Raw genomic sequence first — 24,170 nt, 5'->3', positions numbered from 1 at the left:
TTAAAATTTTATTTTATTTTTATTTAAATTTAATAATTTTACATAAAGTTTGCATATAATTTTATAAATAAAGCTTTTTAAAAAAAATTTATTCTATTTTACTTTATATACAAAGCTACTTTTTTTTTTTGGGTACAAATATACAAAGCTACTTAAGGCCTAACGTAGGTCAGATTAGGTCCAGTAGACTGTTCGATCAATTAATATCTCCTAATTGATTGGCTTGCACTTGTCAAGAGGCTAAGAACATGGACATTTGAATAACACAATGGATGGGCATGATCAACTCTTCTTCTGTTCGATTAAGGGATTATCATTAGGCCTAATGATATAGATTTTAATTAGTGGTAAGAATTCAATCTAACAAGTGATAATAGAACTTACGTCATAAATTTTATTTTCAGAAAGACATATGGATTGCTAGCGGGTGTTTGATAGGGGGAATGGTTCTTGTTGTCTAGGCTGACTTAGAAGATTTTGTTAATTTAAAGATGATCAGATCTCAAGGAAGTTGGCAGGAGGTGAAATACTGAAATGTGGTGGTTTCCACCGTATGTAAAAAGGAAAAATAGGTGGGGTGTGACAAGTGAGACGTTGTGAGGAAAAGAAGCAGTTTCATGGGAATATTTTTTGGTGCTATACGTCTCATGTGATCCTTTCATTCAAGATGTGATATTGGGACAAAAATTTATTTTTTTATTTTTTTTCTCTCCTCTTTCTTTATTAGTTGTATGATTTTGATTGGTCCAGACAACTGAGTAAATGGTGGTTTGGGACTACTGAAATTTTTCTTGGTTTTATGGAGAAACAAATCTTGGGTGCAACGGTTGTACTTATGTTCTATCTAAAAAATTAAATTTTTTTGGAATTTAAATAAAAATAGAAATTGAAAATTGAATTCAAAAAAAGAAAATTTTCCACTTTAAAAAAAAAAGAATATTCGTTTGGATACTTTCGCTGCACCTAAGAAATTTTCGTCATGGAGCAAATTTTACAATATAACAATGGGTAATATTTTTTTCCTTTCACATGACACAAAGAGTTTTTCTATAGACACAAAAGTGAGTACATCAATTCTTTTATTTTAAAAATGATGGACCCCATAATTGATTGTATCTATGACATGACCTAAGAATTTTCCCTACAATATAATATTTGTTTCCCCCTATAACAATATGGCTTTAATAGCATGAAAATTTTTGCAGCAACACTTATTTCCACAAGAATACAATTTTGTATGCTAATATTTATTTATTTATTTTAGGATACGACTTTGTATTTTAATATTAATAAATTTGCTGTAATTTTTCTCATCTGCAGCGACAGCAGAAACTGAGAAAACCTAACAATATATACAGTGTTAGGTTCTTTCCGATGTGTGAAGGTATGCCTTTTATTAGTTGTTGAAGAGCATATCCCTCAAGGAGTGAGATGTGTAGTGAGTCCCTGTCTTGACACCCCTGGAAGAGAGAATGTTTTGTTTTTTTCTCCCTCCTTTATTTCGTATGCCTACAAGTATTATCATATGTGAGATTAATCATAATAAAAAACAGCGGGATTAGTTATTCCTTAAGAAGCCTTATCAACAAATATTTATTTTAAAAATTAAATATTGACCATTTATGGTTGTGGAGTGGCATTGTCATCACTTCCAAAATGAGAATAATAGGTAATCGAAAGGAAAACTACACTTGGATTTGTCTATATGCAGAAAAACAGGACGAATTAAAAAGGCAGTGTCGTGTCGTATTCTCTCAACCCACACACCTTTACAACTTTATGCTTGTGTCCGTTCCTCTTGTCGTGTCGGGCTTTTGAGAATGAAAACAAGCCCTCAACGACTCTCACTGTCTTTAATTCTCCCCCACTTCCTTTTTCCGAACCTTTTTTATGCTTTCTTTTCCCCCTGCTTAAAATAGTGTTTTCCTCCTACCCACAACACCATTCATGTATTGCGATCATATGAACCAACTATCCTTTTTATATACTTAATTATGGAATTAATATTTTTCATATTATAGAAAATAATTTTATTTTTTTTACACATATAAAAGTGTGTGAGACCGATATAAGACCATATAAAGAGAAGAGAAAAAAAAAAAACATGAACCATGCATACACACTTTCATATTTTCTTTTTTATTAATTAAAATTTATCAATCAAATAATATTTATCTTTCGTTTAATTTTTAGAATTTAATTATAATCTGTTAACCATGTGAAGACTCTCTCAATATCAATCGATTCATATTATTTTTTATGTTTTAAGTTTTAACCCTTTTTTTTAAAAAAAAAAAGTCGTGGTTCCTTTGTAATAAGTAATAAGTAATAACAAAAGTAAAAAGTTTTCTTATTATTTGTGAAATCAAATATGATATACAAATTGGGACAAGAGATTCATAAATGATATATTAATCAATGTTGTCCAATTTGAAGTTATATATTTCTTTCTTTGTTTCCTTTTTTAAATCTTTAGGCATGACATCATGTGAAGTTTAATAGCAATTACATGATGGATAAAGAAGTGTTAAAGCAAGCTAATATGTCTAAGTGGAGAAAGGGAATCTTGAAAGAGTTGAAAGTTGAAACGAATCAGCATGTGGAATGATAGCCAAATTGACAAAAGGTGTTGGCACGCACGACCTTGTACTCGTTTGAAACTTTATGAGAGAGAGAGAGAGAGAAGAGAATAATTGCGTATTAAATATTATTGAGTAGAGCGCTGTTTCTTTTTTTTTTTTCATTATTATAAATTAGAAATGTTTGCTTCTCAATTTTTTTTAATTTCTTGGGCATATTTCACATAAGAACTGATGAATAGTTGATTTGATGGGGAAGAAAAAGAAAAAAAGAACTCAGTGTCCATTCATCGTTCAGGAACACATACCAAAAAGCACGTGATACACAAAAAAGATAAAGGGGTGAAGATGAAATTTAATTTTAAACCTTTAGGGGGCGTTTGGTACGGGAGAAATTTTTTTTTTATCTGAGAAATAATTATTACTGGAATGTAGTGGGAAATATATTTTACTGTAATATTACTAAAAAGCTGTTTGGTAGATCCATATTTTCCTGGAAAAATTAAGTTAATTTTACTGAGTCTGTGTTTGGTTAGTTATGAAATATTAGTAGGAATGTGAGGTTATTTTACCAAAATAACCCCACCATTGCTTTTCATTCAAAAAAATTAATAACGTTACTCATACTCATCGTTCAGGATATCAGATTTCATAGGGATCTGGATTTTGTGAGAGTCATGGAGCTTGTGTTCACTGTTTGCTTGTGTCATGTGTTGGTTCTATTAAAGTTGTTTCTTGTGGAGTCAGTGAGGGAGAGAAGCATGTAACAAATAATTTAATTTTTTTTGCATTCTGTTTGTCGGTGAAGGAAGGTTGTGACAGTTCCATTCACCTTCTCCATGTCCGAGACTGACGAAATAGTTGTATTTCAGGTTGAAAGCATGACAAAGAGGAACACAATGTGCAGCGAAATAGTTGTATTTCACGGGGTTAATTTCGTCTACCAAAGCATTGTTTATTTTTTACTTCCCCTGGCAAGCAAGTTTTCCAACTAAACCATGGAATTTCATCAGTGGTGATCGGACATAAAATTGCACACAATAAACAAATCCCAGAAACAAATTTTCCAGTGCAACTTTTTACTTTTTGTCAACCAAACATAGATTTCCTGATTTCCATACATAACTTTCCTGGGAGTTCAAATAAAATCACGGTACCAAACGGGCCCTAATATTCACTTACAAAAGACTTTACTAGAATTTTATCCACACAAAAAAAGACTTTACTAGAAAATCAGACTTATAGAAGAAAAACATAATACATGTCATTTGACCTAAATTTTGATAGTCCAAATATATAGAACTGTTGTTCCATAAGCGCTACCATCAGAATCTCGACCACCATAAGTGATTGTCAATATATTAAAAGGTAACCACTTTTTCTTTTCATGTATTGGGAGGGAGTGGGAGAAGAAAGTAAAAGTTGCGGAGCCAATGTCAAAGTGTTCGGATGCTTTTTGTGAACCACAACTTTATCTGTCTGAATCCGTTCATCGCGCACGCCTCCTCAAAAAGGAGCAAACTATCCTTAGAAGTTCAGAAAGATTCATTATATATATCCTTCACTTTTCACCAGGAAAGGGCATATATAGGATTATCGGAATCCGATGTAGCATTCTCTTTTCGATCTAGATTCTTATATCCAACTCGTTCGCGAATTTCGTTCTTTCTTCCAAAGCAACAACAATTAAGAAGACTTTGATTGGGACATATATAATAGGAAATATAATTTTTTATGTTGTATGAGATAAATAAAAACTAATGTAATATAAGAAACTATATTTCCTATATGATATCATGTTACTTTTATTTTATGGGTTTGTAATTTTTAATATAAAATAATAATGTTTACTTTTATAAATTTATAATATTTGATAAAAGAATGGTAGCTTTTTATTACAAACTCATAAATTGATGAAAAAGTGGCAGACAAATAAAAAATAATAACATCTGTTAAAAGTTGAGTTAATAACTTTTAATATAACTTTTGTAATTTTTCTTATTTTTTTTTGTTTTAATTACAAAAGTTATATTAAAAGTTATTAACTCATAAAAATAATATAATATTATAATAATTTCGACAAGACTAGAATGTTAACATTGGGGAACATGCATTGATATGGACATAACTAGGGGTGATAAACGATTAAGGGGTCTTTCAGGAGCTTTTGGCTCGGCTCGTGAAGGCCTGAGCTTACATGCCTAATATTGGTTGTTGGAACCAGGCTTGAACTTGCATAAAAGCTCGTTTAGTAAAAAGGGCTCAGGCTCCAATTCAAAAGCTCGGCCTTAGAACTTCTCAGGCTGACCTAGTATATTAATTTTTATTTTTATTTATATTTTTTTATATTATTTGTAATAGCCCTCTCTCTCCTCTCAATCCATTTCAACCCTATTTTATTAGTTAAACAGACTTTTTGAATGATTTTGTTCTATATTATGCTGTTTGGATATACATTCAATTTATTAATATTTATGAAATTACTAATGTTGTTGATTGTATATTCTGTTTGGATAAATTTTTGTTGTCTTATTTTTTTTTTCTAACCGGCTAAATCATGCTTTTATTTTTTGTAAATAAGGTAGGTCACAGGCCGATAATTATATTCGTAACAGGTAACAGGCTTGGTAAGGCCGACACATTTTAACACAGACTTAGCCTTTTAAGACCAAAGCTCGACTCGGCTCGGCCCGTTAATACCCCTAGACATAACTATTGGTATAAATCACAGAATAAGATCCTTGTGTGATCACACTCACACATGATTAAATGGAAGGATTAGTCCATTCGAATAATGCCACACAAAATTATCTTTTAGAAATTATGGAAGCATATATGATCATGTAATCTCTTAACTGAATTATTATTGAATGAAACGATATTTCTTATTCTATATTATCACTAATTTCATAATATTTTAGTTTTATAAATTTGGGTTGATATATAGTTGATTCATATAGAAGGCTGACAAAATAGAAAAAATTATGAAAAAAAGTTTACAAGAATAGGAAATTTATTCAATATTTATGGTATTATTTTTGACCTATCAAATAATTTCTTTTAAAATTATTTTTTAAAATATTTTCGAAAAAATCATTTTTCCACCGTAATTTTAATATCATAATTATCGGATAAAAAAGAAAAAAATCTTCTACCAAAGTCACCTTAACGCTCGTGCCACTGATTATTGACTGATTCGACTACTCAATTACTTTCACACACTTTTTTTTCGAATAAATATTTTTTTTTATCTTCGCTAAATTTTAGATCACTTCTTTAATAGTCTCTAAGAAATTCAAATTCAAAATGTACCTATTTAGTTAAAATTATAGTCTCTCACAAATTTAAAAAAGATCCACACTAATTCCTCAAAAGGACTAAAATGGATCTATTTTAAATTTTTCAAGAAATATGAATAATCTTTTTATTTGTTAGAGACTAAAACGGGCATCTGAAATTTGTTGAGGATCGAAAATGATATTTATTTTTTTTGTCTTGTTGAGGTTTTGAGGAATCGGAATATCCTTCTCCATCTTCCTTTAACTGTTTACAAATGTTAGTTGGCCATGAAGGCCGGTGCTTAACTTTGCTGTGAATTTTCCGTTCTGTGAATGAATGGACCTTGAAAGAAGAAGAAGGCTTATTAGGACAAACGGGAAGTGAGTCATTATTCGTATCCGAGCTGATGAAGACTTCAGGGTCACACACAGAAAGCTTTGACTTTTACCTAATTTGTCCCTTGTGGATATGCTGGTTGCAAGGCTAATATAGTAAGTTGGAATTTAGAAGAAAAAGAAAATAAAAGCAATTAGATTTGGGATATTATATGGAATCGAATATTATTCTCAGCGCGAAGCTTTTTCACGACATATGTAATTATGTATGATTACATTGTAGTTTCTTAGCTTATGAGACATGCAATTATAGATCTAGGTCCCCAGCATAAATCAGTTTTGTCAAAAGTTACGTTGAAATAGATATATGTGTTGGAAACCATCGAATCATCGGACATTGGAGGAGTCAATTAATTTAATTTTTCCATTTAAGACAGCTATGCTTTATTGAGATTTACCTAGACTTCTAATTTGTGAGCTAGTTTTTCCTAAATGACGGAAAAGATGATAGCGTAAATTATTATTTTTTTATTGACATTATTTTTAGAAATTTTTCTCTAGTGGGACGTGATCTTTATGCAAAATTATAAAAATTACTTGAGTATATTTTATCAATTTCATGAATTTTAACAATCATCTATTATAATTTTATATTTTACCTTCCGCAGTACAACCTTCATTTTAGAGTAACCAAATTACCGTTTCAATTATTAAATTTTGTAGATAATTTGTAACTCTTAGTTTTTTTTTTTTTTTTAAATATCATTTTAGGTATGGTAAGAAACTCCCGTCAAAATTTAGTTGAGAATTGAGAAACAGCGGAGAAACGAAACTTTTCACTTTAGACACCGATTAAGGCCGATGGTGGTGTGTGTGTCTATATATATAATGTCTATTTTTATAAAGAACTTTGAGGTCACCACCCCAAAAGCTAGCTCAAAGGGTGAGAGTGTTCAAGGCCTTATAAATGCCACATTAGTTGCACATACAACCAATGTGAGACTATATATCTCAACAATTTTATCTATTTCTTTTGACATGGTTAAATTATAATTAGATATGTAAATGAGTCAGCAATTTATTCAAAGCCTATTATCTGATTTATGTTATGCTCAACTTGATCTAATATATTTAATAAAATAGATTAGGCTTTAGCCTTAAAAAAATTTGTTTAGAAAATAGGTCGTATACTTATTTTTACAAAGTTTGACCTAAAAACTTATATATCGCTCTATATTATATTATTTATTTTAATTCAAATAAAATAAATTTTATATATAATTTTAATTAATAAAAAAAATTATATACTTTTTTCTAATTTTGATAATTAATGAAAGCTCCATAAACTTAAACAAGCTAATAAATCTAGACCAGGCCTTTTTATTTTTTAATATTGGTCAGGCTAAACCTACAATATAGCCTATATCAGGCTCGAAATATTTTTCATAAATCTAACCTATTTAGATTAAAGCCTAACATGAGTAAGTCCTTTTATACTCCTAAGTTTACAATCCCATTAATGTATATATATTTTTTTAATAATAGAATTTATCACACTTAACATTTTTCTAAAAAAATAATTGTAGCTACATTCATTATTTTATTATTTATAATAAAAATACTAGAAAATCGATTTGTTATGGATGCTGAGGTTTCAATATGTTTCTCTCAAGAGATAAATTATGTCTATGTAAAAGGAGTTAAATGGAGCAATAATACTGAGAATCTAAGTTTTAATGGAGGATTGGGGAATGTTTCAGCTCATAAAGTAGCTGAGCAATGCATAAAATGTATGTTTGAGCTTGATTATGCGGCTCGATTGAGAAGATGAACGTCCCTCTCTTGTGGTAATGAAGGTCACGCATGGTGCATGAGTCAGCATAGCGTATGCGTGGGAGAAGGAATCAAGAGTAAAGAAAATTTTTACCCAACAATAAATGCACGGAATAAATCTTTGGTACTATTGTTATATCAAGATTTAGTGTATTTCATCAACGAGAGTATTACACATCATAAGAGAGAGAAAAAATTTGGCAGAAAAAAATCTTTAACTTACATGTAATATTTTTATCAGTAAAATGTACTGAATCTTTGGTGCAACAGTAGCACCAAAGATTTATTCGTAACTACGAAGCACCTAGGTCCAATAAGATGGTCGAGAATAAAATTCATAGATAAAATAAGAAGTATAAACAAGATTAAAAAAAAGTGCTGAGTTAGGAATAATAAATCCATGTATTTTTTTTTTTTAAAGCAAAGAATGTTAGATGTAGTAGTACCGAATTCAAGAAAGACTAGTCTAATTATGTTTAAAGGAAAAACATTTTTTTATGTTAAAAGGAGACAATTTTTCTCTCCTATATAAATAAAAATGTGAGTTCCTTAATTTTTTTATTTTTTTATTTTTTAACAAACAATAGGGCCTACATATTTGTACATGAGACAATTTGTCTCTTTTAATATGAGATTAATAATACCTATATTTAAAATAAGAAATTTTTTAACATGAGATGAACTCATTTTTCTACACTCACATATATAGGAGAGAGAAGAGAGAATAGAGGAGAAAAAAATATAAATAGATCCCATCACTTAATATGTGTGTGTAAAAAATTTATTTTATCTCATGTTAAATAAGAAAAAAATTATCCTGTAAATAATCAGTGTCTTTACTTTTTTAATATATAATGACAGGATTTTGGAAGAAATTCTTGAATATGTTTTATGGTTTGAGGACAAATTATTATGAAGTATCAACATGCATAAGATAAGACAAAAGAATACAGAAAAAAATGGTACGCCCTTAGGATATGCTCGGTATAAGTATTTTGATTGAAACGATGAAAAAGTAGAGTTAGGTTTATTTTTTAACCATATTTGGTATCAAGAAATATAAGAAATTGTCAGCCAAATAATTTTCCTAGCATTTTAGTTTGTAACTACAGATCGGAAAAAAAATATCCCTAGGAGGCATGATATTTTTTCCCCCTTGAATTCGGATTCTAATTTTTATGTTTTGGGACCAAAATATCCTCTTATTTCATGACTGACATACAATAGTTTAAAAAATAATGAGTAATTTGAAAAATTTGATTCACAATTTTATCAATATTTTACAATCAACCAAATATAACATCAGTCAAATTAACCCAATTTTTCTGGTAATATTTTGGGCTACCAAATACTTTTTCATTACTTTTTTAGACAAAATATTTTTCTACTATATTTCTAAAAATATTTTATTCCCGATAAAAAAATATCTCCCGTACCAAATTTCTTAGTTTAGCATATGCTCTTAACCTGCTTTGATTATGCAAAGCTTTTGTAGTCTTCTATAAAGTAGAAGATCAAAGTCCACATTAAAACACACCAACCAACCCATATATCCAATTAACCACGATAACTCTGCTTTTCTCTCACACACTCCTCCAATGATGTAGATCTCGATCTCTTCGGTCTTTACCTAAAACACTAAAAAGGTAAAGGATTGTCTTGGAAGGAACACTGAATGAATCAACTTTTTCTGTTACCTTTTAAAAGCAGATGCTGACATTTGAAGCTTTACTCAGTCTATATAGATATATAAAATTATTATTTTGGCCTTATTCAATAAATTAAATTTTGAATTAAATTAATTCTATTATATTTACACTCTCAGTTTGATTTTCACCTCTTATTTAAATAATAATTCATCATGTTTTTTTGAAGATTTTTAGTATAGATAAATAAATCTGTATATTATTCACTTTTCAAATCTAATAAATTTTCGTGTGAGAAGATGTATTAGAAATATATAAAATTATTAATATAATTTCAGTTACTAATTTCAATTTTTGAGTTAAATTAATTCTTTCTACGACTTATTAATATATTTTTTAGTAGATGAAAAAGGCTAAGAAGTCACGGTTGTCAAATATTCTTTTCTCCTTATTAATCAGCCAATATTATCTTATCTGCATTATGTTTTGTTTTTATATGTTATAATGAATAATATAATATAGAGTACGAATTCCCTTGGGGATAGAATAATTGCTTTGAAACGATATTTAAATTGACATAAATAAAATATAATATAAAGAGAATGTGAGATAGGAGTTAAGAGAGGCATGGATGATGGAACAAGTAGTCGACGAAGCAAAACATGCTTTTTACTAGTGCTCATCTTTTCGTAGATATGCAGGCTTTTAGAGCACCATGCTTACCTGTTCCCCGATCACTATGTTTAGATTAACATTTTTATTCAACTTTTTCCTTTTCTTTTTCCTCATAGTTGATGAATGGGGCCCAATTCGAAGTGAGTCATTTGAGCACCATCACGTTTGCAATTAGATATAGGCAACACCTTTTTTTTCTAATCTAATCAAAACTGCTCCTCCATCCATAATTGACTATCCATTGGACTATAAAGTGAACAATTTCAATCGAGAGATATGTGTGTGTGGTAGGTATCTGATGCTTATCATTTGCATATGCATGAGCTCGTTATATTTTAATCAGCACTTTTAATTTTCTTCTCACTAGAAAATCATGCAGCCAACAACCAAAAGGCTATACCATGGTAAATTACCATCCACTAAGTTGCTTCTATTTGACATTAGAGGAAATATCCTAATGAATTGAAGTGAATGAACCGCTACCTATATTTTATCATCCCAGAAAGGTGTGAGGATAATGGGTGCACCTAATTTAAAATAAAAACACACGTGTCTTACATAAAAGGGAAAATCTCCACCATACCTGATTGAATTTTGACATTAATATCAGATTGGAGGAAGGGGGCCACGAGAGAAAGGAGCTTGCAGATCTTGTTCATATTGATATTCTTGATAGATATGAAATTAATTTGGGAAAAGTTACAGTAACTCTTCCCCCATGCTACATACCGTATTCTTAATTTTATATACTATAATCAGCTATTTTATTATTATTTTTACAGCATAAATCTTTTGGTTAAATAATATTGAATTTATTATAGAAATTATTATATTGCTTCTAAATTGTACTCTAAAATGATAAGAAAACATTAATTTATTATATTCAATTTTAATAAAAATTAATACGCCTGAAGACATGATTAAGGAGTTTGGTTAATATAACATTAAATAATGAAAAATCAATTTTAATATCTAAAACAAAATAAAGTTCTCCATAATAATTTAGAAGGATTTAATGTAAATATTCAAATAAAAGTCAATTAAGATTTAAGAAATCAGGCTAGGACATGCATACCCATTAGGCCATTACAACACTGGGATAGAAAAGATTCTAATACAACTCTGAATCCTGTGCAACGATACGTGTCGGAGTCCATGGATCTGGAACAAGCTGGCAATTTTGATCTCATAATGTCAACTTGCAATCTAAGCAGGTTTTGTTATCTCATTGTTTTTCATAATATGACGTATTGTGCAAACACTAAGCGTAGAGATGTTTGAATGCATGCACGTAGTTAAAATTGAGATTTTACATAAAATTAAAAAGGAAATAAAAAATCATAAAACGTAAAATTATAACATACAAAAATCACAAAAAATCATATAATTGTTAAAGAGCTTGGAGTTTTTGTAAAATTGTTTTGATGAAAAAAAATTATAAAAATATAAAATCATAATGATAAATCGAGATTTAAACTATCATAAATCCAAAGATATGTTGCTAGGATCCTATTTCGTTCCCTTTCCATGCTTGATTTGCTGCAGGCCAACAATTGTTAAGAGCCCTTCAGAATTTTGTATTGCTTACTGGATCAAAGCCCACCTTATATTTTTCTTACGTTAAGAGCCCGTCTTCTTCTCTGCTTTGTTTCCGCTTTTCCGTGGGTAATTGTCTGTGCATGTTTTAAATAGTTGGATCCAGAAACTTTCTTTTCACTGGACTATTCCAAAGGCAATCTTATGGATATTTTCGAAGGGTCATGGGCCTGTTATGGAATAGCACGCCAAGTACATTTTCATAGTCTCCAATGAGGAAGCACCACTCTTATAATATAGACACGAAATTAACATAAAATAAAGAAAAGTGCTGGAGTTAAAAAAAAATTGTCAAAATAATGTGCTATATTTCCTAACTTTTAGATGAAAGAGTGGTCTTCGCTTAGTTTATTTCACTCAACCACTACACTTCACATTCTATAAAAACTTGTTATATTATTCTAGTTGTGTTACATTAATTTATACTAAATTTAATTTCGTTTAATTTGGGGTTTACAATACATATAAAATCATTGACAGAAAAATTATTAAATCTCACCCAATATCTGTACACTTAATAACGCAGAGTTTTAAGAGCACGTGATCTATATCACAAATTTTTTTCCACTATTTTTATTTTCTTTTGCTTTCAGTGAGATTACCTTCCTATTTTTCACTTTCTTATATTGATAAAGGCAAAAACTTTTCTTATGTTGCAGATAGTTTCATCTCTTATGTCACTCAAACCTTTTTTGTGTGGGTCCCTTTATTTCAGTTAATAAAAAAATAAACAAAAAACTTAAAAAATAAATCTGTGAGACAATAGGAGATGCTTTCTCCTCGGCAACCGGAGAGAATCATCTCCCATTGATAAATGATATTTGATGGAGAGAAAATTTAACTTTATATTATATTTGATTTTTTTTATTTTTTATTTTTTATGATAGTACCTTTACCTTTTACTTTTCTATTTTGATAATTTGTAATCCATTTGACGAAGGTTAAACTTATCTTTCATTTATGCATTTTTTAAGGGAAAAGTATTTCTTCGTGTACCAGAGATAAAGTTATCTTCAGTGAGCTCAAAACGATGTCGTTTCGGGGTTATAGGATTAAAAAATTATAATGATAAAGACTAACATAACCCTTCAATATATTAAAATTACAAAAACACATTGATTTCCGCTCCAAAACGACGTCATTTTGAGCTCACCGGAGATAACTTATCTCACTGGAGAAATCCTTTACCTTTTTTTAATTATATATATTTATTATTTGATAATATTTGTCGTTACTTTATGGATTCAGATATTCTAATTGATTCATAGCTGTGCGACTAGTCCGATTCAAGGCGGTTCTTAAGATTAAAACTTTAAACCCTTTCTAAAATAGTACTAAAAAGGATCGAACATGCTCTTATCCTCTTAAATGTCTTCATTTAATTCGATATCTAAGACTCTGGAAAGCTCGGAGTGTTTAGTAAAGAAAAAAAAAATTAGATTCCTGAAAAACTCTTAACATTGAGAATCCTATTTACTCACTCTTACTATAAGCAGCTGACTTCCCCCAAAGATGAGACTAGGAAAGTTGAATGCCCATTTCTCTCTTGTACATACTTGTGAAAAAAAAATTGGAAAATTTTCTAGAAAAATCAGATTTTCATAATTTAAAATTGTGAAGCAAAATCCCAACAAAGAATACCCTTGAGATTCCCACCCGGTGGAAAAATTTCACACAAATTATATGAAATAATTAACCCTGCTTAGAATACCATCTCTTGTTCGTTGCTGAACCTTCTTGGTAAACCAGCTCCAAGAACCTTCTTCTATTCGTTGCTGAATCTCCTTCGAGGTGAAGTTCCATTATCTTGCATTGCCATGAAATTAACAGTTGAAGCATCAACATGTTGTCTTACATCTTCAGATTTGAACCAGAGAAAGGTATTCTTGGTCCTAACAAACCGGTTATCAATCAAAGTTGAAATTTTGACACCAGCTACAATGAAGTTTTTGGTAAAGCTAGTTAAGGACTCAACAGTTAAAGATCGAGGACCCACATTGACACTATCACCGACAGAAGAAGAAGAAGATGATAATGTGTTGAAGTGAAGACGAATCTGCTGGTGAACTGAAGGTGTGGACTTGAGCAGCCAGATGATGAAGGTAGAAAGGAAGAAGATTGAAGAAAAGATTGTGAATGAAAAGACCAAAAGCCTCGTGGGTTTGAAGGAGAAACTTCTCTGCCTCTCCATTCACCAAATATTAAAAATATAAAATGTTTTCAGACATGAAATATATATTTTTTTTAAAATCTGACTCCATATGAAAGTAATAATTGCTCGTCTATTAAAAAAAAAGAAAAAAGAAAAAAAATTATTGTTGTGATATAATCATTGCTTTATGCATTCATAGGAAAGATAAAGATTACTTGTGTAACATCAACTCACATTCCCAGCAATCATTCACAATCAACCAAATAAAGAACCAGGAAACTTAAGCTAATATTTCTGAAAATATTTTGGCCTATTAAATAGATTTTTTGTTTTTTATAACATTTCTGAAAAATTCACTTTCCTAACATATTCCTAAAAATCACAATTTCCAAGAATAAAAAAATTTCTCTACTATCAAACGCACCAAAAAAGTAAATGAGGATTTAAGGCATACTCAATAGGACTTAATCAACCTACTCAGATGAAGATTGCATAAAATACATGTTATAGGCATAACTTGGTTATGTACACATCTGAAGCAGGCTATAGGCCAATGAAAGAAAGCAACTGCCTCTGAACAATAATAACTAATCATCATCAGCTTCAGCTGAAAAGTCAGGTTCTTCAGGTTTCCGTAACTTGGGCAAATCATCTTTAATCTTCAAAGCTCCTCTTTTCGTGTTAGCAGCAAACCTTGAAGCAAGTATTGTGACCCCAAGGTTCAATTTAGCCTGAGAAGAATTTGAGCCAGCAGAATAATCCTCCTCATGTTTACCTTCAATGGACACTGTCTCGTCCAAAGCAATGGATTCCCTCAAACTGATATCTTTGGCAAGCATCCTCTTCTTATATCTACGCCATGCAGCCTGAATGAAGCAGGCTGCCCAGGTCCTCCAATGGTGGGAATAAAACCGAAACGTGTGCTGCAGTTTCCTGCTATGGAGGCGCCTAAACTGGTTAGCTACAAACTTGAGATCTTCGGCACGAAGAGCAAAAGCTTCAACCTCGCCAAGGGCTTTAACTGTCCTAGTTGAAGAAGGCAAATTGGTGGTTGATTTTGGGAGCAAAGCCCAAGAGAGAAGTTCCTCACCACAAAAATCTCCAGGTCTCAATATGATTGAGTTGAAGAAACCAGTCCTGCCACCATTTGTAGTAGAACTATCCAATCTACCTCTGATAATAAAGAGCATTTCAGTCACAGGGTCACCTTCACGAACAATGTAGGTGCCTTGAGTGCTGAGAGAAGACACCAGCCGCTCACATATTGCGTCAAGCAGCTGATCATCCATCTGTGAGAAGAAGGGAACCTAAAATAATATGAAAGGCGAGGAGGAGTTAAATGCCTATAATAAGTTAATTTTATATCTATGATAATTGGTATCATTGGACAAATAATCTTCATATCAAATAGCGCTCATTGATAGTTCGAATGACAGATGGTAATAGATTCTGATTACCAGCTACCATAAATTACCAGCCAGTGATAGAATAATTATGCTCCAAACTAAAAATTTGGACAAGAGCAGAGGAAGGTTTATACTCTATGGAGATACCAAACATGGAAATGGACATGACAATTAATAAGAAATGATAGAATAGTCTTTAAGTACTCAGCAGAAATCATACTCGTCGAACGAGATCCAAGCATAGGTGGCGTTGGATATCACGACGAAGATCAGCAGGTAATCCATGTAGAATGGCTTCTTCCTCAACCCCTCGAGTTGCAACCCATTTATATTGAACAAATCGTTGAACACGACGTTTAAGATCTTCAGGGAGTTGGCGATGCCTCATCCACTCCTCAGTGTCTCTTCGTCTAAGCCTCCACTCCTCAAGCCTTAGAGTGATTGATTGCAAATATGTCTACACCAGAGAAACAACCACAGATGATAATCAAACTGGAAACAAAACTAAGCACATTTTATTCTACACAAGTCTTAACAGCCTATTTGGCCTGGGAAGTGTCACATGAGAATGTGTCTCATATAGACATGGCAAACCCACTACCAAACAATGAAAAATAATTTATTTATTTTTTCTAAAGTCGGTAAAAACTAATATATAGGGCAACTTGGTGCTATAAATCTCCAACTCGCACAGGGTACAGGAAGAAAAAAGGGTGAAGTTACTTTATTCTCAATGAAAACTATCTATTACAAGGAAATGCAGGGGAAAAAAACAACTATTTGACAAAATATAAGACACTAGTTTAACATGGAATAACAGGAAATAAAAACCTTTTTAACAACTAGTAGCAAGCTAATGAAAGCAACAAAAACAAAAAAGAATAAAAAAATGAATTTTATTCAATAGTAATAAAGTGCCAGAGATATTTATCACAGTTTCAAATTGGTTGAATCAAAATTAGGATACAAGGGAAAAGTTCATCAATGGCCATGTGGTTTGCTTCAGAATCATTTATGTTCCTGTGGTTTTTTTCCTATCACATATGTTCCTGTGCTTTGTAAAAAATAAGAAACCACAGGGGTATATGTGATAAAAAACATACCTTTTTACAAACCACAGGGGCATATGTGATAAGAAAAAAACCACAGGGGCATAAGTGATTCTGAAGTAAACTACAGGGACATTAGTGAACTTTTCCCTATAAATTATTAATGACTATATAAACAGATAAATAAGCCTGAAAACAAATCATCCACAAATACCTGCATGTTCCCAATCAAATGGGCAAATAAAACAAGACCCAAGATGGCAATGAGAATAGAAAATGACGTCTCTCCAATAAAAGTGCTGGTAGACAGGTTCTGCCCATAAGAACTAAAACAAAGCCAAAGAGAATAACAAAAAATCAACATCAACTAACAATATCATCTATAGGCAACAAATTTCAAAATTTAGAGATAACTACCCATGGACAAGGTTTCGCACTCTGCTATTTAGAGTAAGCATCTTATAGTACTCTATCCATTACATAAAGGAACACCATTCATCCCTAAACCAAATTATACCAATCATTCAATTGGTAAAAGTTTTCGTGTCTTGCATCTAAATCAAAGAAGAAATGTGACACTAATAGTTTCCTTTGTTTTTGAACCCTTTGGAGTTAAGGAACTGATCCCTCATTAGTTGCAATCTTTAATTAGTTCTTGCAACAAAATCAGAGTCTGCAATCCAAACACGCAAGGTATTATTGCTAAACCAAAAAATCATTGATCTCGTTTATAATAGTAATGGATCCATAACTTAAGCAGACCGATTCATGTACCAGCTTTGGAAGTTGGCTGGAGAGGCATGGGCAGCACAAGACATTTAATAATTAGGGCAAGCACATTAGAATACCTCCTTCAGGAGATTGAGGGTATTTTTGAAGTCAGTATCATATACATAAATGAAAAATTGTTTTCACTCTAAACTTTTTACTAATTGACACTTGACCATTATCAATAAAAACTAAATAATTTAGTGACAGACTACCAAATCTCGAGTCACTCTCATGAAAACTGATGCCAAAGTAGACGAATTTGGTTTTCCAGCTGGACCAGCTCATAAATTAAATATCTAAATTCAATACTGATCATCACGAGTTACACACCAGATTCATATTCCAAACTAACATTCTCTGGTAGTTAGATTTTCCATACATGCATAAACTCCTGTTGATAGCTTATGATAAAATCCTTTCCATATCAATTTATAGGCCACATGTCTAGGATTTACCAAGTTCCTTTGAAGGCACCATTATAGCTTTATTGGAATTATGAATTATCTCCCTCAAGTGGTTCAGAAGAATCGGTATAAGATAATTTCAGAGGATGAAGAGGGTAAATGGACAAGTACTAGAGAAAGCATTATATAGCTTGTTAGAATACCTAGAACATATCTTATGATATCATTATTGTATTTTATAATATTTTAGAGTATCCTAGGTGATTTCTTAGAAGTGCTTTCCATATTTCATTTTATTTTGTGATTAATTTCCTTATTTAATTACAATTAAAAGTCTAGTACTAATATAAATTTGGGTTAGTGGATTGTATTTTCTAATACATCATTACACACCATATGTCAATATTATATTCTATTATTGAGAGTTTACTCTATCTTTTCCTCCTCTACCAAATCCTTATAATTTCAATATAGTATCATCACAGTGCCATCCGTTTCAATATAGTAACATCGCATTAAGGGGGAGAAAGTTGGAAGACATTTGTCATGTCAACCTTTTGCACTAGCACTAATGAATCATACATGTGGTGATTTCTCCTACTGACGATCATTTCTGGTTGTTTGGACGAGAGATTTAAAGAGGGAGAAAGGGAGAGGGGGGAGGAAGAGGCTTATGAATAGCTTTTCCCTTATTTAGGAATCTTATAAAAAGAGGGGAAGGGGATAGATATTTTTTCATAAGGGTTTTACTTTTCTCCAACAGTTGAAGAGAAAGCAATTTTCCTGTGAGACAAAAGAGCGGGACCCACCGGATTAAAAAAAAAAAAGGAATGGTGCAAAAATCGAAGTGAGGAGAGCAGGAGATAACAAACTTCCTGTAACATAAGAAAAAAATTTCCGTTTTCATAAACCCTCAAAACATTTTTCTAAGTTCCCCCCAAATTGGGAGGTTCTAGAGGAATGACAACTCAATTTTCCAATTTAAAAATTACATTATTGTATTAGCAAGTTTCATTTTTAGAGAAAAAAAGTTTGTTTTAGAGTTTTTTTTTTTTTTTTTTGAAACTTATGATAGTATAGTATCATTTTAAAAAAAGAAGGATAAAATAAAAAATCTATTCTATAATTAATCATTTTAATTTAACTAACCTTCCATTTCCTTCCCCTTATGATTTTGTAGCATCCAAACAAGGGTAAGGGTTTATCCTTCATTTTCATTCCTTTCTTTACCCTTCCTTCCCCCTCAATCCATCTCCTTTCCTTCCCTTTCTAACTCCCAAACACACCTTTAGGTGATGATATCTATATTGATGACTTATGTTGACTATGACTCACACCGGCCAGTCTCTGTCTCGCATTATCTTGTCCAAGATGCAATGTAGCCATACCCTTGCCCCAAATGCAATTTGGCTTCGTCTCCAATCTTAGACACTCTAGCTCCATTCCCAAACTGAAATGTTGTTGTCTCCTATCACTGCATTATATTTTTAATTTATTTTCCTTTATATGTTTAATTCTAACGAGCTTAAAGCTTAGTAAGCTTTAGCCTGAAGGAGAGTGTTAGAATAAAAGGAAAACCCTGGTGCACAAGGCTCCCCAACTTGCGAGGGTAAAAGTAAGGATCGATTGTACATAGCCTTACCCTTATTATTTTTGCAAAGAGAATGTTTCCCAAACTTGAACCCGTAACCTTCCAGTCACAAGGAGCAACCTTACCGCTGCTTCAAGGCTCATCCTCTAGAATATCTTAAAAATACCTTATAATATCATTATTATATTTTAGAATATTTTAAAGTATCATAGATGATTTCTTAATAGTGGTTTCCATATTATATTGTATTCCATGATTTGTTTCCTTGCTTAATAAGTATTAGAGTCTAGTATTAGTATAAGTAGGAGTTAGTGCATTGTATTTTGTGACACGTCATTACACCATATGTGACATGTCAATGTTATATTCTATTATTTAGAGCTTGTTCTCTCTTTTCCTCCTCTAAATCCATATAATCTCAACATAGCTTAACCAAACAAGTTAATTTAATAAAAACACCATGGTGAAATTGTAATTAAGGTCCATTTGAAATTTGAAAAATTTCAGACCACCAGTCTGTTAGGACACAACCTATCATTAAGGTGTATACTAGGAAGAGCCACAAGTGATTAGAGCCATAGGCAAGGCATGGAATGAGTGTGACTAGATTTTAGGGGAGAAAACTAGTTGTAACAGAATGGGGATCAGAAAGCATAAAAAGGGATGAGAGGAGTGAACCAAGGTAAGAAAGAATTAAGTAAAGAGAGAGAGTAGGAGAGTTCAGGCCTCTTGAATGCCTGTGTCCAATTCAGCTTATTTCCGCTGTATTTTCCTGTATAAATGCCTTTGACTGACATACGTTAGATATCATTGAGCTTAATAGTTAATACAATCTGCGCTTTCTTCTTCAATTTGTTTCTAAGTCCATATCAGGTTCTAACAGTCTCAGTGGTTTATAAACAAATTTATCAACTGTTAAGGGCGATATTTGCAATTTTATCCAGAATCTGTTTTTGTCAAGGCAAATGACAGTCCATTACATTGATCATATTCCTAAAAAAAATTCTATATAATAAATATGAATGATCCATCACCTCTTCCTAACTAGATGATTATCAACAACAATATCTGTTTCTCAGGTGGTTCTCTTAGGCTATAAATTGTGCTGTCATGCAAGTAACCACCAGCACATAATGTAGCATTTGTCAATGTAAAATGTGTTGCAGCAACAATCATCTTCATAGCATGAATGAAATTAAAAAAATGAATCTTCATAAGAATTATTCAAATGAACCATTTATAAAATAATTTCGCAGTTTTTATGGAATGGAAAAACGAATTCATACCTTAATTGCTGCAATCCCCACCATAAACAATAAAAGTATTTTGGGAAAAAGTATGAAGAGACAACATTCTTTGTCATTGCATTTGCAAATATGCCATAATTGAAATCAATATCTTTATTGGGATCACAGCTGTTAAAAACATTTGTACTATTTGCCCATATCATGCGCTGCTTAATATTCAAAGAACTGCAGTCCAGGTAAAGAAAACAGTTTTCAGGGTTAGTTTCCTTTTTGCAGATGGATTTCCAACAAGTGGTATATCGGTCCACAGACAGAAGATACCATGCTGCCCCTAAAACCTGCAACAACAAAACAAAGAGATACACTGTTGAAGCAGAAAACTATACATACCCAGTAAGTAGGTTTCAAAGGTTCAGACTTCAGATAACTAAGTGTGATTGAGAGAGTAATAAATGGAAAAAGAGAAGCAATCAAAATAACATACATGGCTAGCTAGCATATACAATAGCAGATTATATGCAGCTCCTGCCCAGGCAGTCTTCGTAACCACTCCTGTTGCTTTGATTATTTGAGAACTTAATGGAAATATCAAATATAATCTTGGAACATATTGGAGCAGAACAATCAACGCAAGAGCATTATTCTTGTGACTTGTTTGAGGGCTTCTTGTTGCCGGTATAATAAACCAGATGACCTGAAAATGAGAATTTCAATCAGTTATTATCAACATGCCTGACCAGGCAAAAAAATTTGAAACCTACCAAAATACTCAATTCATACAACTCAACTACAGTAAATAGAAATAGATGAAAACTAAACTGTACACTGGCCACATATTGGACAAATCATTTTAGTAACCATGTTTGAGACTCTTTACATCAATTTGTGGAAGGATTTATATTACTGCATAAAGATGTGAAGTCAAACTGAGCTTCCTCAGGCTCTGGGCTTGGATCAAGCTTGAAGCCTCAAAATTAGAAGCTTGAGCTTAGCTAGCAAAAAACTCAAATCAGGTCATGAATCAAGGCCAAAACCACCAGCAGAAGAATAACACTATCACATCTTCTTAGCCATCCTAAAGGAGGGCATACGAAGGAAGATCAAATGAAAATACTTCGACTACGAGTATCAAACAGAAATTTGCACTCGTCATGTTATTGGTAACTCAATAAAATCATAAGCTTGATAGAGCAACTTGCAAGGTGGGAACAAGCTCAGTTCATTCACTCATTAAGATACTCTTTTTGCTAAACATTTTTCTCAATTTACTTTTTCTCCAGTTTTTTTTCCCACAGAAATCAGAACCAAGTGGCAGACAAGTTTGCAGTAGATTTATATGTCATGAAAAGACCAAAAGATGGCAAGTAGAACAGCATACCTGTGGTAAAGGTAGTGTGGCAATCAAATCAATGAAGAAATCAGATTTAATGTATCTTGTTGCAATTTTCTTGGGGTCCATGACAAGTTCACCCCTACCAAATACCCGTGAGCTTGGTGCCACATAAGCTGTCCTGAACTTAATTAACAGATGCAATAGATAAAAGATATCTGCAATAGTGCGAAGAAAGGTGACAACAATCCTTAAATCTGTGTCAGTCCTCACGCATGAAGAAGACCCAGCATTTCCTCTCACACTGGGCAAGTAAAAGTACAAAGGATCTAAAAAAAGAGCCACCAAGCATGAAATGATGAAGACACGGTTCCATTTCAACACAATCTCACTACCCGGGTCAAGTATCGTTTTACGCCATGCATCATGATCCTCCAGGAATACCTTAGATCCCTCAATTCTAAATGTTTCAGCAAATCTGTTCTTACCCCATGGCAGTGCATTGCTTGTTTTGAGCAAGGAAGACGATGAAACTTTGTATGTGGATGATGACTCTGTGTAGAACCTGAGATTTTATAAATTCTAAAAGCACACATCAAATGGGTCTTGTTTACAAACAAAATTCATGGAATAAATGAACCAACTTTATTAAAAACAGTATAGAGTAGAAGGGTTCACGGAGGAAGCTTGAAGCTTTAACATTCAGTTACTATTAGAACTAAAAAAAAATAAAAATAAAAAACTTAATTGATAAAAGGGTAATGGTGTTGGCTAACATAAGCAAACAAAAATTGAGGAAGAGGGATATACCTGACAAGCTTGTCCTTTTTGAGTTCCATGAGAAAGAGAATGGTAGAATGGAATTAATGTAATGTAATGTAATGTAACACGAGAGAGCAGAGTGTATCAGAGGTCATATAGTGAGTGATTCACCAAAAGCATCAGAAGCACATAACACGAAACAAGTCAAATTGGACTCCGCCACCGTCTTTGCCATGTCTATTCTTTGCTCTTTAAGAATGAAGAATTCATAGTCCATGCTACTATTTTGAGATTAAAATATATTTTTTAATTATGATATTTTTGGGTTTTCAATGGAGACAGGGTCTATGAGGACAGGACTTCCATTCCACTGTCCGTCTGTCCCTATCTTGACCATGCGAAGTATTATGGACGGTTTTGGGCCTTTACATCCCAATTGGATTTTGAATTGAACTCTAGGGTCCAAGTTACCTGCTTCAATTTTGTTCCATACTGGATCCAAATCCATATCTACCTAACCACTGGATCTCCCCCTTTGGACTTGAAACAAATCCATAGTCTTATTTTGTGTTGAATTTATACTAAAAATTATAGGCATAAAAGTATCAAACTTCTTAATTACTTTATTAAAAGTGGAAAATTGATAATCATTCGTTGATGTGGCAAGAAAATTGTTTTCTTTGATAAAAAATCTTGAGTTTGAACAACCAAGTATGTGGATTAGAGATGACAAAATGGGCGACCCACCATCAAAAAACAATCCATCTCATCCCACTCTATTTTTTAAAATAAATTAACAAGGCGGGTTGGGCCGACTGTTTTACATTAAATAAAATAAAAAAACTTCGTTCGATAAGTTAGGTGGGGCAGGCTAGGCAAATTGGGTGGATTATAAAATTTAGCTCGCCCCGTCCCGTTTGGATAGTGGGGCTGGGCGAACTCTATTTTGCCAGGTTTTACCTGGATCTTTTTAGTTGTTTTGAGTTCAAATTATGGATATGTATTATGGGTTATGTTTATCTCATTTTACATGAGATAAACAACTTTCCTACGCACAAAAAGGAATTGAGTCTCATCATTATTTTTTCTCTCTCCTTTTACCTGTGAGTCTCACTTATAACTTTATTTCTACATCATGAGATAACTGCTTTCCTACAACATAGAAAAATATTTCTCATGTATTATACCTTAGGAAGAGCTTTGTTACCATGATAATCTTACCCGACTCGAATGTATGCTCTAACCAAATAAAACCGATTTGACTGGAAAAAATTGGCATAGATGAACCGGTCTTAATTGAGTTGAAGAAGTGTGATTCACTTAAGCACCTGATTTTGGGTTTGATCTCGAAATTCATATGTACGTAAAAATCGTTGTCAGTAGGGTTTTCTTCTTCTTCGACTATCTTAACAAGTTTGAAGTTATTTCATATGTAAATTAACATATTTTATGTTAAAAAAAATCAAACAAAAAGTTTCCATTTAATCGTGGGTATGAATGGTTTTTACCTGGATT

At 32.0% G+C, this 24,170-nt stretch overlaps 1 protein-coding gene across 1 annotated transcript; it reads right to left on the bottom strand.

Moving 5' to 3' along the window:
• Positions 1 to 14,518: 14,518 nt before the first annotated feature.
• LOC133292971 (cyclic nucleotide-gated ion channel 17) lies at positions 14,519 to 22,855 on the bottom strand. The gene is made up of 7 exons (XM_061491469.1): positions 22,704 to 22,855; positions 21,942 to 22,458; positions 21,048 to 21,257; positions 20,603 to 20,901; positions 16,765 to 16,876; positions 15,722 to 15,958; positions 14,519 to 15,402 (listed from the first exon to the last, which is right to left on the bottom strand). The coding sequence occupies exons 1-7, from the start codon at positions 22,730 to 22,732 to the stop codon at positions 14,683 to 14,685; spliced, it is 2,124 nt and encodes a 707-aa protein (XP_061347453.1). The 5' UTR covers positions 22,733 to 22,855; the 3' UTR covers positions 14,519 to 14,682.
• Between the last annotated feature and the right edge of the window lie 1,315 nt (positions 22,856 to 24,170).

This window comes from Gastrolobium bilobum, unplaced genomic scaffold (genome assembly GCF_033153095.1).
Source record: "Gastrolobium bilobum isolate Gb01-03AN ecotype WA unplaced genomic scaffold, APGP_CSIRO_Gbil_v1 utg3588, whole genome shotgun sequence".
Classification (NCBI taxonomy): Eukaryota; Viridiplantae; Streptophyta; class Magnoliopsida; order Fabales; family Fabaceae; genus Gastrolobium; species Gastrolobium bilobum.
This window is presented reverse-complemented; position numbering and strand designations above follow the sequence as displayed.

Coding starts and splice junctions, on each gene's coding strand:
- LOC133292971 (XM_061491469.1), bottom strand. CDS start 22,732: ATGGAACTCAAAAAGGACAAGCTTGTCAG. Junction 21,258..21,941: donor CCACACTACCTTTACCACAG/GTATGCTGTTCT, acceptor TCTCATTTTCAG/GTCATCTGGTTTATTATACC. Junction 20,902..21,047: donor TGTATATGCTAGCTAGCCAT/GTATGTTATTTT, acceptor TTGTTGTTGCAG/GTTTTAGGGGCAGCATGGTA.